Genomic DNA, 14,641 nt, shown 5'->3' with positions numbered 1-14,641 from the left:
AGATTTTGGTTTTGGACATTGGCAATGGCGTAATTGGATCCAGAGAAACGGGATACACCCAAAGCCAAGAATTACTGCCTTATCAGAATATCCCAGGATTGTTTAATCACGATTTCGTATGATTACACTACATTTTGAAAGCATAATCTTTTAACCTGATGCGACTCAGAGAGACAATTCGCTTTCCTTTATCTCTCTGTGTATAAAGCCCCCGAAGCTACACAAAGAGGCAAGGGAAGGGAATATGTAGAAAGCTGATGACAGTTCATCTCATCAGCATGAACTTCGACAATAGGCTATCGCCAACGAAATCCAGATTTGAAGTTGGCAATAAAGTGAGATCGCTCGGTTACTCTCACTTTGTTTCAGTCAACGCATGCTTTCCCATGTCAAAAACTCGCGATCAGATGCAGTGAAATTAATTAATTAATTAAAACCCGAGAGAGAACTGGAAGAACACTATTACTTAAAGTTTCAATAAAAGAAAATTTCAGGAGTCTGAAGTCCAGTAAAACTTTATAGTAAGATAAAACAAAAGGCGACCATATCCAAATATGAAATCCTTTTAACACTTTCCCACGTTACTGAAAAACTCCCAAGAAATAGCCCTCATTGCTAAAACCCTATCTGGATCTAAACTTGCTCAGCTTGAAACTAAACATAAACACCAGTAGAAAGGAGCAAGAAAAGAGATCCGAAGCCCTGCATGGAAACACAAAAGGCAGGTTTAACATTGTACAAGAGAAATAAAGCATTGATGCTGACTTGAGCGCTAAAACATACGCAAACTACATTTACCAAGAACACAGATGCGATAGCTCCCGTAGCAATCTCCTTTGCTAGGCAGCGGTTTCGCTTGGACGAAGTGGTTTCATATCTGCAAAAATGTTAATATTTTATTTTATGAAATATAAACTACAGCAAGAAACAAAATCAAAGCAAGAAAATAAATAAATCATATGAGAGGGCCTGATGTTGCCACCATTATCAGTGTAGCTAGATTTTTTTTATCTTTGATCACAAGATAAAAGATACCATCCTACGCTACAAATACCATTACAAAACTTGTTATTAAATCTACTCAAGAAAATAGCATAACCTGGTTTTATCACTATTTTTATCGAGTACTATTATTAGCTTTAAGATAGTAATCATGGAATGGACGCACACTAATAGGAGATTCTCTTTCCCAGGGTCCAGAGATTCCAATGTGAGCCACAAGTACAAGGGTAGCTTGTTGGAAAACCTATCAGTTTCTGAGGAAAGCCTCATCTTACAATTTAACCCTGCTACCTCAGCCATCCCAAAAGAAAAAGGGAAAAGGTTTTTAAAAAAAGAGACTTCTGAAAAGTTTTTCCTAGAAATACTACATGAAGAATCTTGGTTGTTTGACTGATTAACCACATATCAATGGACCAATCTCTCATTACACAGAAATTTAACTTAAGTTGATAAATGAAGGGGGGAAGGACAGAGGATAATGAATGAAGAGTGGAGCGTACTGACAGGTATTAAATAACATAACAATTTTTATGTTACGGAATCCATCTCACTTAATGTGGAAAATGAAGGGGAAAAACAAAGGATGGAGGATTGATACTATGGGGTTATATATATCAACAGATCTTCGATATAATGGCCAGCTAGTTAATTGATTCTTAGATGGAATCTTGAATGTCCATAAGCATTTGGTAGCTTTCATCATGGTCCTACAGCTTTAAATTTATGATAAAAAGGACTATTGCACCAGGCACCACACTGTGACACAGTGTTCCTCCTAGAATTGAAGGGCAAAAGGTTTGAAAGTTATTATTCTCCAGCCATCTACTATTCTCGAGAAAGGAGTTCTGAATATACACATTTGTCAGGTTGCCCGTATAGTGCTATGCATGTGCAGGATAAACATAGAATTTTTTCTGATGATTCTCCTCGTGATAATGACACCTAAATAGCTTTTTTTTGTTGTATTCCCGTTGAGGATGCTCCCACTTATTAATAATAAATATAGTTTGCAATTGCCACATTGTTCATTTAGCTGTACAGCAACTTAAAAATCAACAAGAGATGAAACAATACTTAATGGTTAGACTCAGGACAATCCTCATCAAAATGATCTAACAATATTTTGGTCCCTAGAATTTCATCAAATTTCATCAAATTTCACAAACGCAAGATGCACACTACCTTTCTACTGCAAATGAGAAATATGATAGCCTTAAGAACACTGCACTTAAAAATGACCAACTCAAAAATTAAAACACACTTGTCAAGCCCTACAGTTCAAAGGCACATGATTCATGATGGATTATCAAACTTAAGAATCTCTAACTCAAAATTAAATCAGAAGCAAACTGTCAAGCCCTGTAGAATAAAGGCACATGCATTCATATCCATGAATAGAGGAAAAACACACTGTGATATGTTTTTAGAAGTTATCACATCCAACAGTCATAACAACAGTGGATGCCATAATCATATTTGAGTCGATGCTATTACAGGTTTTGAAGTATTACTACGGATTTTAGTAGTAGCCATCTTACGTTCTTCCAAATGAAATTGATTTTCAACTAAATCGCTTGCAAGACTACTGGTTTTGATGGTACTGGAAGCATAGCCAAAAATTTAGTGTCAGATGCTACTCTGTGAAGTTCAAAACTTCGGGATTCAGGGGGGCAAAAAAAAAAAGGAACCAGTACATCCATGATCCAATTGGCAATAGTTCCACACTAGATATTGGCAGAGATAGGATATGTTTCTGATTCACACAACACACACGAACCCATCAATTATTTCTTTCATTGAAAACCAAAAAAAGAAATTCCATATGAAACTAGTTTTACAACAAATCATCTCTATAATAAATTAGATAGAAGCTAGAAACGCATGGGAGCGGTTTAGTAGAATAGTGTCTCATGTAAGTGTGTCAATATATGAATTAGAACTCTATTATAAACAAAAAGGAAAGCAATCAGGACATCTGCATTATAGATAAAAAGGAAATGAAGAAGGCGATGAAGAAGGCTTGGGTCCTTATGCTAGCAGTTCATATATCTTAAAGAAGGGATTTGCCATTGAACACTGTTATTAATGAATAATTCGCATAATGTTGACATTGATTGGTAAAAGTTCAGTCAGATTAATAAAATGTGAGTCTATTCCGCGACAAATCTGCTTGCAAAATTGCTTGTGACTGTTTGAAAATCCTCTCAATTTGTTACTATATTGCACGTGCTCACGACACACTTATTTGGATTAAATCTAAATTGTTAAGCACACAGCAGGCTAGTGTACAAGTAGTGCATATCGGTTTTATCAGCCATCTTCAACCATGATTAGTTATAGCTACGCAAGAGACACGAGGCAAGAATGATGGAAAGAAACTTGTCGAGAAAGTAAGTGTTTGGAATCTTTGGTAACTTTTCTTTTAGATTAGGATAGAGGAATTCAATTGTCGATTTCTACAAGGATTTACAATAAAGCAAATAAAACACTGGATAGCACATGAAAGCTTCGGGACATCATCTTTGCACTCCGTCTTCGTTTATATGTTAGGACTTTTTCATCTTAGACTCTTGGTGAGTAAAAGAATCGCAATAAACTCTAAAGCTTGGTCTCCCAATTACCTTTGCTACTTAACCATCAACGATACTACCAGCTTAACCTGTAAAGCATGACTACTAAATATTACCTTACACAAGGAACTGAATTTAATATTTCTAATCCACTCACACCACCAGGATAGTCTACAAAGACACAGAGTGATACAGAAATACATCATATGGAATAAAAATATTTGATTATCCTATAGTAGTAACCAAGCGCCCTTTGCCACATGAATCCTAATCAACTGAGAATCACGAGTCACGGTGCTAGTGGCATGTCCCATATAGTGGTCAAGTAATCTCTAGTATGATATTGATTTACCACCTCCGAAACCGTAAAGGCAACCCTTACGTTGACAGCATGAATGATGACTTAGATACTTACGTATCTATATATGGAGCCAACTTTAAGATAAACTTTAATGATAACGGAAGTGAGCAAAATTGATGCAAACTTAGACTGGGATAAGGATGTAAATCTATTACTATTATTTAAAAGAAGCTAGCTTTTAGTTGCAAACTTTTGGTATTCTACCCCATGTGACTTTTAAAAACACAAGAAATACCCTCACATTTATCATGCTTTAAACTCATGGGAGGGAAACCCTTGGAAAAATCCAAAAAACAAAACCCAAGTTTAACATCCTCACGTTCCACTACTTCAACATCCCACGTTCTTATGTCATACACGCATCGCATGCACCAGAAAACTTATAAGTTATTTAAAAGAACTTAGCCTCTTGGTCACAAACTTCTGATTTTCTACTCCATGTAAGTCACGCTCTTTAAAACCCAAGAAATACCTCACAACTTATAATACCATAAAATTACTGAGGGGCAAACTGGAAAAAAAACCTCGAAAAGCAACCCCAATGTTCAGCACTCCATATTCCCTAATTTCAGCACACTCTATGTTCCACCAGAAAAATAGTTTAGGATAATGTCAAACAATCCTTGCCTTTTATACGATTTATTTCAATGATCAATCAATATAAGATTTAATTAGTCAGAATCTCTTCACAATAGGTTCTTTGAAAGTCCATATAAGGGTAGGATTTCTAGGCCACGTTGATAAGAAGAGAATATCTATCAGTTATCAAACTAATGAATCATATACACTATTCTTGGAGGAATTTCGCATAGATCCTCTTAAAAACCTAGGATATTTCCATCTGGCATAACAAGTTAGAGATGGTATTTAACCTAAAACTAATAAATTAACATGAACACTAAACAAAAGTTGAATTTCTGAAATATCTCATCTTCTATTTCTTTTCCACCAGAACCCTGCCTAAGAGGCTATTTGGTTGTTTTCCTAAAAACACAAGAAATCAAATTTTAGGGGGAAAACCCCAAAAACGGGTCTCCAACCCATCTTTTGTAATTTTGTTAGGAAATGGGTTTTCCTAAAATATGGCACAATACCTATACTTTTGGAAAACAACTCATTTCCCAAAAATACATCAATCCCACCAAGAAAAGAGAGAACCGATTCTAGAAATTGGTTTCCATTAATGGGTTTCCATCCATTTTCCACCTAATTAAACATCCCCTAAAAGTAGTATTTCTAAATAGTTTCGTCTTGTATCCTCTTCTTCACTTGTCCTAATATATTCTTCCATTCTCTTCTTTAATCTATAAGAAGACAATCAATTTCTCTGATAAATACCCTTAATCAAGATGTTATACAACCATTGTATATTTATACTCAAAAATATTTTGGCTTGTATCATCTTTTCCAGCTATCTCTTCTATCATTCCCTTCTTTAATCTTTAGAACATGTTTCTCTGGTTACTAGTTACTACTCTTGTTCAAGATATAACATCACCCTTCAGTCTACTCTTGGTTAAGATACAATATCACCCTTCTACTCAAACAAATATAACTATTCATTGATATTCATTATGCTCAACTTACTATCTGTTTCTTCTTCAATTTCACTGTCATATTTTCTGGATTCCAAAACTAAAGAAAAAAATATAATTTCCCCGACTCTTTTGCATGCCTTACCTTGTAAACATTGTGCCTGCTTCAATAACCAATCTATTAGTTAAAATAACTAGGAGAAAATCATAAAAACACCAGACTACATACATCTTAACTTGATCGTTTGCTTTTATGGTTGCTTTCCTGCTACACACCATGAGACTAAAGTCAAAGCCTGATTCAATTTGGGTCTATATGATATAAACTTGTTCCTCCAATCAATAAGCATCTTCTCCATAAATTTAACATGTTTAACTAAATTCTAAATCTCTAATGGTCGCATTGCTTTACGCCAGAGTTGCATCTAAACTGTGACTTGTACCTTCATCAATCGTTATTAATTTTCCAGTGCGCGCAATGCATGCATGATGAAGGAACGTAGACGTGCTGAAGTAGATGGAACATAGAGAGTGCTGAACATGGGGGTTTTAGGGGAATTTTCCAAGCTTGCCCCTCCCATGAGATTTAAAATATCATAAGTCATGAGATCATTACTTAGGTGCTTAATACCTCATGAGATAAAATGCCAAAAGTTCATGATCAAAAGACTAATTTCTTTTAAATAATTTACTAATCATCTAGTGCATGCAATGCGTACATGACATAAAAGTGTGGAATGGTGAAATAGTAGAACGTGGGGTGTTAAAAATGAGTTTGTTCTGGATCTTTCCAAATCTATCTCCCAAGAGTTTTAAAGTACTATAATTGTGAACATTTTTCAAGTTTTAAAAGTGTCACATAGGATTGAACAGCAAAAGATCGTGACTAAACAACTTAGTATTTTTTAAGATAATAGTAATAAATACTAAAGCCCAACCACGCTATCCATTAGACATAATTTTTCCCTTATTACTTACGAACCATTTTATACATTGTTCCAGTGAAATCCTAATGAAATCCTAATGATAATCAAACCTGACTACGATGAAAGAAACAAGATCCTTAACTTTTCTCGAGTTATAAATTTTGAAATCGTGAGAACCTTGAAAATAAGAATGCTACATCCCTAAAATCTGGCACACTATGTGCACTACTAATGAGAACAATTTTCAACTTGTATGCACAAAGATAAGGTAGGTTGTGCAGCATTAGAATTCAATTACATAAATATATGCATACACGACACTCAATCCTCGATCTTGTTCATTAATCTTCTCTAGCTTGGATTAGAGGGTTTAATTTCGGTTCTATTGTTGTCAATTTATCTCAATTTAATGAGGGCGACTTTAACTCTCAAGGCATAAGTACTAAGTTATACACACCTCAAAAAATAAATGTTGTGTCATCAATTTAAACAATCCACTCTATTTATTTTAAGCTATATACAATTCACAAACAAAAATCTCGAGCTCTAACGACTCGTACATTGAATTGCTGCAAAATTAACAGTTTAACAATAGTACAAGTAATGTTAAATACCAAGTTTTTTCATTTATAGATTTTTTAAGATACATATATCATGAACAATACAGTTTAACTCGTAAATCAGAAGCATTTCAGCTGCGTTGTTAGAGAACTTTGTAAAAAAATTAATGGATGAGTAATTTATGCTGAACATACATGATTTTTATGACAAATCTTCTATGAAATGTAAATCAACTTGAACGAAGTGGGTCATCCATAATCATCTATATATGAAAAACATGTCCATATTTAGAAATTGTATCAAAGTTGTATAAGAGGGATTTTTCTTTTCCATTTATACACCATATGTTTCCAATGAACGGTTATTTTGGCAAGTTTTCCAATGAAGGGTTATTTTGGAAAAATGAGTCTAAATTATCTTTATTGATCCTTTCTAAGATCAACTCACCCTCTTGATCGCAAGGCAAAACAAAATAAGAACTAGTAATGTCAAATGGTTGATTGCTAGGCAAAACAAAAGGAATCGATGAGGTTAGAGGACTGTAAGGTTGAGGTGAGGGAGTGATGAGGGAGGTTGAGGGTGTGCTAAGGTATATCTATTAATACTGAGGATAAGGCTCAGTATAACAGAGCAGTGAGTGAGGTGGGCGATTTTTGAAATTCACGGAAGAAGCGTAAGGCTATAAAAGGGTGAAGAGGGTAAGGATTAGGTCAACCCAAATTCTCTAGCCTCAAGATATTCTCTCTAGACTTCTATGGAATTATTAGGGGAATTCCAAGTTAGGTTTCATGTCAATCCATTTCCATTGATTACAAATTTGGAAACTATTATTTACCTCAAAAGTTATATATCATGTTGTATTTTTCCTGATAAAAACTAGTTGTTTTATATATTCATCTTCAGATTATATGGAATTATTAGTCTTATATGTTTTAGATGATTGAATGATACCCATAAACTTCTGATCTTAAGACCACATACTTTGCTTGTAAGATTCAACAATGATAATTTATAACGATGAATAAAATAGTTTCTTTCGACAATTCCAAGCAATATAATTTTTCATGTTCAGTGATAAGTTTGAATCAGCAACAAAAAAGCTACCATGTGGAATTATGATCGAAGAAGAGACAATGAATTGACAATGGGAAAACATGGTCTTCTTGACTTTTATACATGCTTTGTTAAAAAAATATTTTTTTTCACTTCACCAAGAACCATAAATTTTGAGGCTCATGTTTTGTACGCAGAAATCAGATAGCAATTCTTTCATTCTCTGTTATTCTTCTTATAGTATACTTTCTCTGATATAAAGTTTGTTTTTGCTTCTCAGTAGTTCTCTCATATAATACTTTTTTTGGAGTCTTAAAATAACACAAGGAATCTACAAGGAAAATTACGCAAAGGAGTTTGACACATACAGCATGAGACCCGACTAACTTAAGAGATTACAATGGAGTGGCTGACACCCTTTGATATGCACGTAGGAGTTTGACACATACGGCATGAGACCTGACTAACTTAATAGATTACAATGGAGTAGCTGACACCCTTTGACATGCACGTTACACCCTTTGACATGCAAGTTTTCTGACACGGCATGAGACCTGACTAACTTGAGAGATTAGAACGGAATGGCTGACACCCTTTGACATGTAAGTTTTCTGACGTTACTCCAATGCCTATATAAAGCTATAATGATATGAACATGTGTCTCTCACTACATATTTATCCATGTATCATTGTCTAAATATCTCTTATAAAGCTGCCAGTCCAATGATAACCCATGTACAAATGTGGTTTCAACCAACATCAAAATGCAAGTTTTCAATGGCATGGATAACGTTCATATAGATGGGTGGTTTTGTTCTAAATAGAACGCCTTACATGTGAGTTTACACTTCAGTAAAACTATTTGTCTCCTGTGGTGAAAAAACTTGTGCATATAATGTGTTTTTTCCACCTCTAATCTTGAGTAAACAGTTGTTTTTTATTCTTCTTCTAGCTCGACTAAACTTATTTGATGGTTACCAAGGGTTATTTGTTTTTAGTCGTTTACACATGAAATTGTCTATGAATTCTATGGAATTCTTAGATTTCTTCCTCTTGAAATGGTGGGTAGAATGATAATGTTTATTAGTTAGATTTCTTCATATTGAAATTAGCTCATTAAACCTCATGTATTATTGATTATGTAAATATTTTGTTTAATTCTTTTTATTGGGTGAGTGTGTTTTCATGAACAATTGTTAATCAAATACAATGGTATTTTGTAAACCCCACAAACTAGTCTAGTACTAAAAGTTTCTCCAATGATTTTTTGGAATTAAAAGTATGTCAAATGTGCAATTGGAGTTTTTTTTTTGCCGTTGGCAAATAACCTGGCTAGAAATTACATGAGATCTCAAATGACCCAATTTCAGAGTTATTAGAATGCTTATGTGGCTTTGTCTAATTAGTGTGGCTGGATTTAGATGGTGTGGCACATAAAATTGTAATTTCTTGACTTTTCATGTGATTTTGAAGATGAAGATGTAGATGATTAGTAGGATGGTTATCAATATTTAATTGAATGAAAACATAGTTTTTTGTTGTAAATGTGTTTAAAACTGACAGCTTTCTCCAAATTTTCATCGCAGCAAAGACAAATGCTTAAGTACAGAATGAACGTACTTTTACTATCAAAATTTCGCATGGAGAAACTTTTAATATCAAACTGGTTAAGAGGTGTCTCAAAAAATATTTGACAAATTTACTTTTAACATTTATCATTATGTGATCAAATCATTTAATAGAACTTTGTTTACTGATTGCTATATAGAGTTTTGAATATACTCTTGTCCCCCGAGTGATGTGGCGAGGTAATTTTTAGTTTACATTGTATAATATATGTTTCTTATGTGCCAGAATTGGTTACTTGGACACTTCATCTAGACTCCCGAGAGTCTCCCGTATATGTGTCTGACACTTCCCGCATCCATGTCCATCACTCCTTGAACAATTCCTGAACACTTCTTGAATATACATATACATTTGCACAAATGTGTACTCAATTATAGAATACATGTTTTAGTTTTAAAAACCTCGTGAGATACTTATTGGGCATATATCGTACACTTCATCTCAAATTTTTGCAACTCATTAAACTCAGGATGGGTTTGTTTTAACACATACCTAGTTCATACGTATGATTTTAAAGTGTTCTAATATCTAGTTCAAAACAAGTGGTTTTTCAATTTATAATATAGTCAATAAAAGAAACATAAAAATGTTATAAGAATTTTAATTCCCATAATATGTGAATGGAAAACAATACCGATCTCATATAGATTATTAAATTTAATATGTATGTATATAACTGTATCCTCTTATCCTATATTTTGCAAATTTCCCCGTCTTGTATCCACACTCATGTTCGCGCCGCACTCACACTCGCGTTCGTACAACATAGGTGACAGTAGTATAAAGGTTTCCCTCGAATTTAATTATTATTTGTTAGCGTATTACATGTTTGAAGAAAAATAGTAAGATATTAGGATTCTCCATATTATAGAAGGAATCTAGAACTAGTTTCTAGATTAGCGGGTAAAACTAAACATATTAATTTATTAATCCATATTATGTGGGTTATTAGCCAAACCTAACTTTCTAAACTTAAACCTATTTTTCAATACATATTAGTCAATGGCGGAGCCGAGGGCGAGGTTGGCCATGGCCCTCTAGCTGTTTACAAACAATTTTGGGATATATGCTTTTTCATATTAGTCCCACAGATCTTTCATAGTTGAAATTAGCCCCTAAAGCTTTCATATTTGAAATTAATACCCCCAACCCATGCCCCTTCTTTTTACAAACAAATTAAATATATAAGTTTTTACATATTAGGCCCCAAAATCTTTCCTATTTGAAATTATCCACAAAGCTTTCATATTTGAAATTAAACCTCCAAATCTTTCATATTTGAAATTAGTCCTCTAAGCCCCAAATCTTCATATTTTACAATTCGTCCCCCAATAACTATTTGAAATTACCATTGTTACAATTACCATCCAAATTGTTAACCATTCTTGGATAGTGGTTAATCAGGAATAGGTAATTACCAAATCAACCAAAAACTACATCAAAACTCACCAAAGTCAATGTCAAAATCAGTAGTTTTTAAGTCTCAGTTGATATGGTATAAATGCCATTACACTCAAAATTTTTAAAGATGACGAAATATTCTCTGAATTTCAACCAGCCTCTATATAGAGGGACTACTTTTAAATGACTTACAAGATTAAGGGAATAATATGGAACAAAATGCTATATACACCCACATCATCTTTCATGTAGTTCTCATTGCATTCTAAGTATAACAGAGAAATTGGGTTTCAATTTCCATTCACTTTTGCATTTAATACTAGAATTTGATATGGGGTTTATATTCTCATGTAGTCTTACAGTTTTTTGATAGAGTTGTGAAAGGTGATTCTATTAATTTCATAAAGTTTTATATTATGAAATAGATATGTGAAGTGGATTTTCTACGTTCATGTACTTTTGCATTTGTTTTATAAATGTGAAAGTTAAAATTATTTCATTTCTTCTTGTTATTGTTTGAAATAAGTTTAATGGAATAATTTATAGTTTATTGTTAAATTGCCATGCCTTCAAAATGATTACAAATTTTCTTTTGTGATTATATTATGGAAAAACTAACTACAATCGATACTTTTCTTTAAAAACGAGACTTTAGAAGATGGAAGTATTTCTTTAATCTGCAAAGGGTATACATGTGGAAATGATTTATTTTAAGTAGTCACAAAATTTTTTTTGTAAAGCTTCTATTTTTCATTCTTCTTTCACCTACGTACGTGTGAAAGTTAATTATTGTATACATTGGCATATTCAATTGCTTTTTTATCGATGCACAACATAATGGTTGCGTTTTGGCCCTCCTGAATAAACATTCTAGCTCCGCCATTGCATATTAGTCCTTTGCATGACCTTGATCAATTGATTCACTTGAAGAGAATACACAGGTCATATCCACTCCAACCAAACCTAATACTTAACCTGGTGTAATTCCAAGAATTGACAGACCCTTTTATTTTATGGTCTAATTATGATGTATTTTTGCTCACACCCAATGATCCAAATGCAATGTCATTCTCACATGTGCACCACATAACCTCCCTTTCAATTAGCCAACATATTATTTCACTTGTTCGTCATGATTCATTTTCCCTATCACCCGCCGTATAATGAGAATATTTGCATCATATAATCTAACATCATAACCAGGATCATCAACACTCAAAAGCATGTCCAGTCAGTAAAGCAAACAAGCACGCCCTTTAACAAAGTAGTACATCTTCGGACATCGAAACATAATAACAGCAAGTTAATCAACGTGAATATCAAATGTAGCATCATATAATCTAACATCATAACCAGGATCATCAACACTCAAAAGCATGTCCAGTCAGTAAAGCAAACAAGCACGCCCTTTAACAAAGTAGTACATCTTCGGACATCGAAACATAATAACAGCAAGTTAATCAACGTGAATATCAAATGTAGCATCATATAATCTAACATCATAACCAGGATCATCAACACTCAAAAGCATGTCCAGTCAGTAAAGCAAACAAGCACGCCCTTTAACAAAGTAGTACATCTTCGGACATCGAAACATAATAACAGCAAGTTAATCAACGTGAATATCAAATGTAGCATCCAAGAATCAAAATTCAACAATACACTACAGATTTATTAAAAGGGAAGAAATTTCGGCTCAAAACCCGAATGCTTACACGAAGAAATATGCGGTGACCATAAGCCCAACAGAAAGCATGAGGACAGCGAGGGTAGGGTACCAAGCATCAGGAACGGGACTCGATATCGGTTTCGGTGCCTGATCCAATTTAAACACAGAGATCTCTTGAAAACCATAAAGATCAAAAACAACTAACAATCTTCATCGTTTAAACCCCAGAGATCTCAAGATGTAGGGATATGATATAATAAAACTAAATAGAAAAAAAAATTATATAAAATGAGATCAGATCTAGGGTTTTGGATCGTATAAATTACCATTGATGATGAAGGAAGACGAAACCTTCGAGCCTCTAATCTTTTCCCTACCGATTTCAACTTTGAGCGTGGGTGCTTTGTTCGCAGGGTAATTAGGGGCTTTGAAAATGAGGGAGTTGTACCCGGTATGGTGTGCCTGCGGTTGACTATAACTATGGGGCAGTAAATGGGCTGGGCTTTGTCCACTTATGGGCTGGGCCTAGTACAAAGCAATTGTTATAAACCTAGTGTACCGTTCAGAGAACATGCATCTCTTGGACTATCAAAAAGAGGCTAAATATCATGAAACCCCTCTTAACTTTGGACGGTTATCAGAAAAAAACCCTTAACTTTCCAAATATCAAACGAACCCCTTTAGTTTTAGGGGTTATCAGAAAACCCCCCTTTAACTTTGAGATTTTATCAAAAACCCCATGTAACTTTGAGATTTTATTGTGGAGGTTTTCCGATAAAATCTCAAAGTTAAAGGAGGTTTTATGATAAAATCTAAAAGTTAAAAGGGAGTTTTGTGATAATACCTACACTTAAGTGAGGGTTTTTCTAATATTTCAGAAGTTAAAGGAATTTTCTGATAATCGTCCAAAGTTAAGGGTGCTTTTTGATATTTATGCAAAAAAACATGCATCTCCCAAAAAGGGGGTTTCCCATAAACTACCTTTTAAATAGGAGTTTTTTTTTTTTTTTGAAGCCACCATAGAATAGGGTCAATACACAACAACCATTTTTTTCATTTTTAATTTACATGTAAACCACTTTTAAAGTGAGTTTTTGTTCTAATCAACCACCTCATAGTCAAATTTTTACCAAAAAACAAAAGCAACCTTAAAAATGAACGTTAAAGAGAAATGATTTATATCCTAACTAGGCCATTCTTAGGTTTTCAGTGAAAACTTTACCTAAAATGTGATTGATCAGAATAAAAACTCACTTTAATGATGCTTTCATATAAATTGAAAATGCAAAGCGATTTCTATATACTAATCCTATTTTTAAGATGGTTTCTAGGAAGAAAAAAATGCCCTTAGAATAGAGTCATTTTATAGAAATCACTTTTAGTTTTCAATTTATTCATGAACTACCTTTAAATAATTTTTTATTGCATTCAACTACTTGGACTTACTTTTAAATCAAGTTTTTTCAGTTTTATTATGATAAATAGCTGTTGAATACCAACTATGTTAGAGAAATGTTCCTTAATAGAGGTTATGTGCAATCATTTACAGAAAAAATTAACTGAAAAACGAACCTAGGCTGTTGATTGCTAAAAAAAATTCTTTTAAATATGGTTTATGTATAAATTGAAAATCAAAGATTGTTTCTATAGGAAAATCCTAGTTTGAAGGTGGTTTCCTAGAGAAAAAAACCCCACCTCAATAAACAATTTAACTATGGAGGTAAATTTCCTAAGCTACCTTTACATGATTTTGTATTGCAATCACATTAGATTTTTCAATTTATTCATAAACTATCTACTTGGACTCACTTTTAAATCAAGGTTTTTTCAGTTTTACTATAATAATCAATTGTCGAATAGCAAGTGTATTAGAGAAATGGTCATTAATGGAGATTGTGCGGGATCAATTACATAAAAAATAAACTAAAAAGTGG

General features: G+C 33.4%; 1 protein-coding gene across 1 annotated transcript; it reads right to left on the bottom strand.

The window, feature by feature from the left end:
• On the bottom strand, positions 473–13,146 carry LOC109828394 (transmembrane protein 258). The gene is made up of 4 exons (XM_020395404.1): positions 13,034–13,146; positions 12,754–12,854; positions 799–877; positions 473–702 (listed from the first exon to the last, which is right to left on the bottom strand). Exons 1-4 carry the CDS (start codon positions 13,034–13,036, stop codon positions 655–657), a joined length of 231 nt encoding a protein of 76 aa, XP_020250993.1. The 5' UTR covers positions 13,037–13,146; the 3' UTR covers positions 473–654.

This window comes from Asparagus officinalis, chromosome 1 (assembly GCF_001876935.1).
Source record: "Asparagus officinalis chromosome 1, Aspof.V1, whole genome shotgun sequence".
In the NCBI taxonomy this organism is placed as follows: domain Eukaryota; kingdom Viridiplantae; phylum Streptophyta; class Magnoliopsida; order Asparagales; family Asparagaceae; genus Asparagus; species Asparagus officinalis.
The sequence above is the reverse complement of the archived record's forward strand: the minus strand, read 5'-3'. Positions and strand labels throughout refer to the sequence as shown.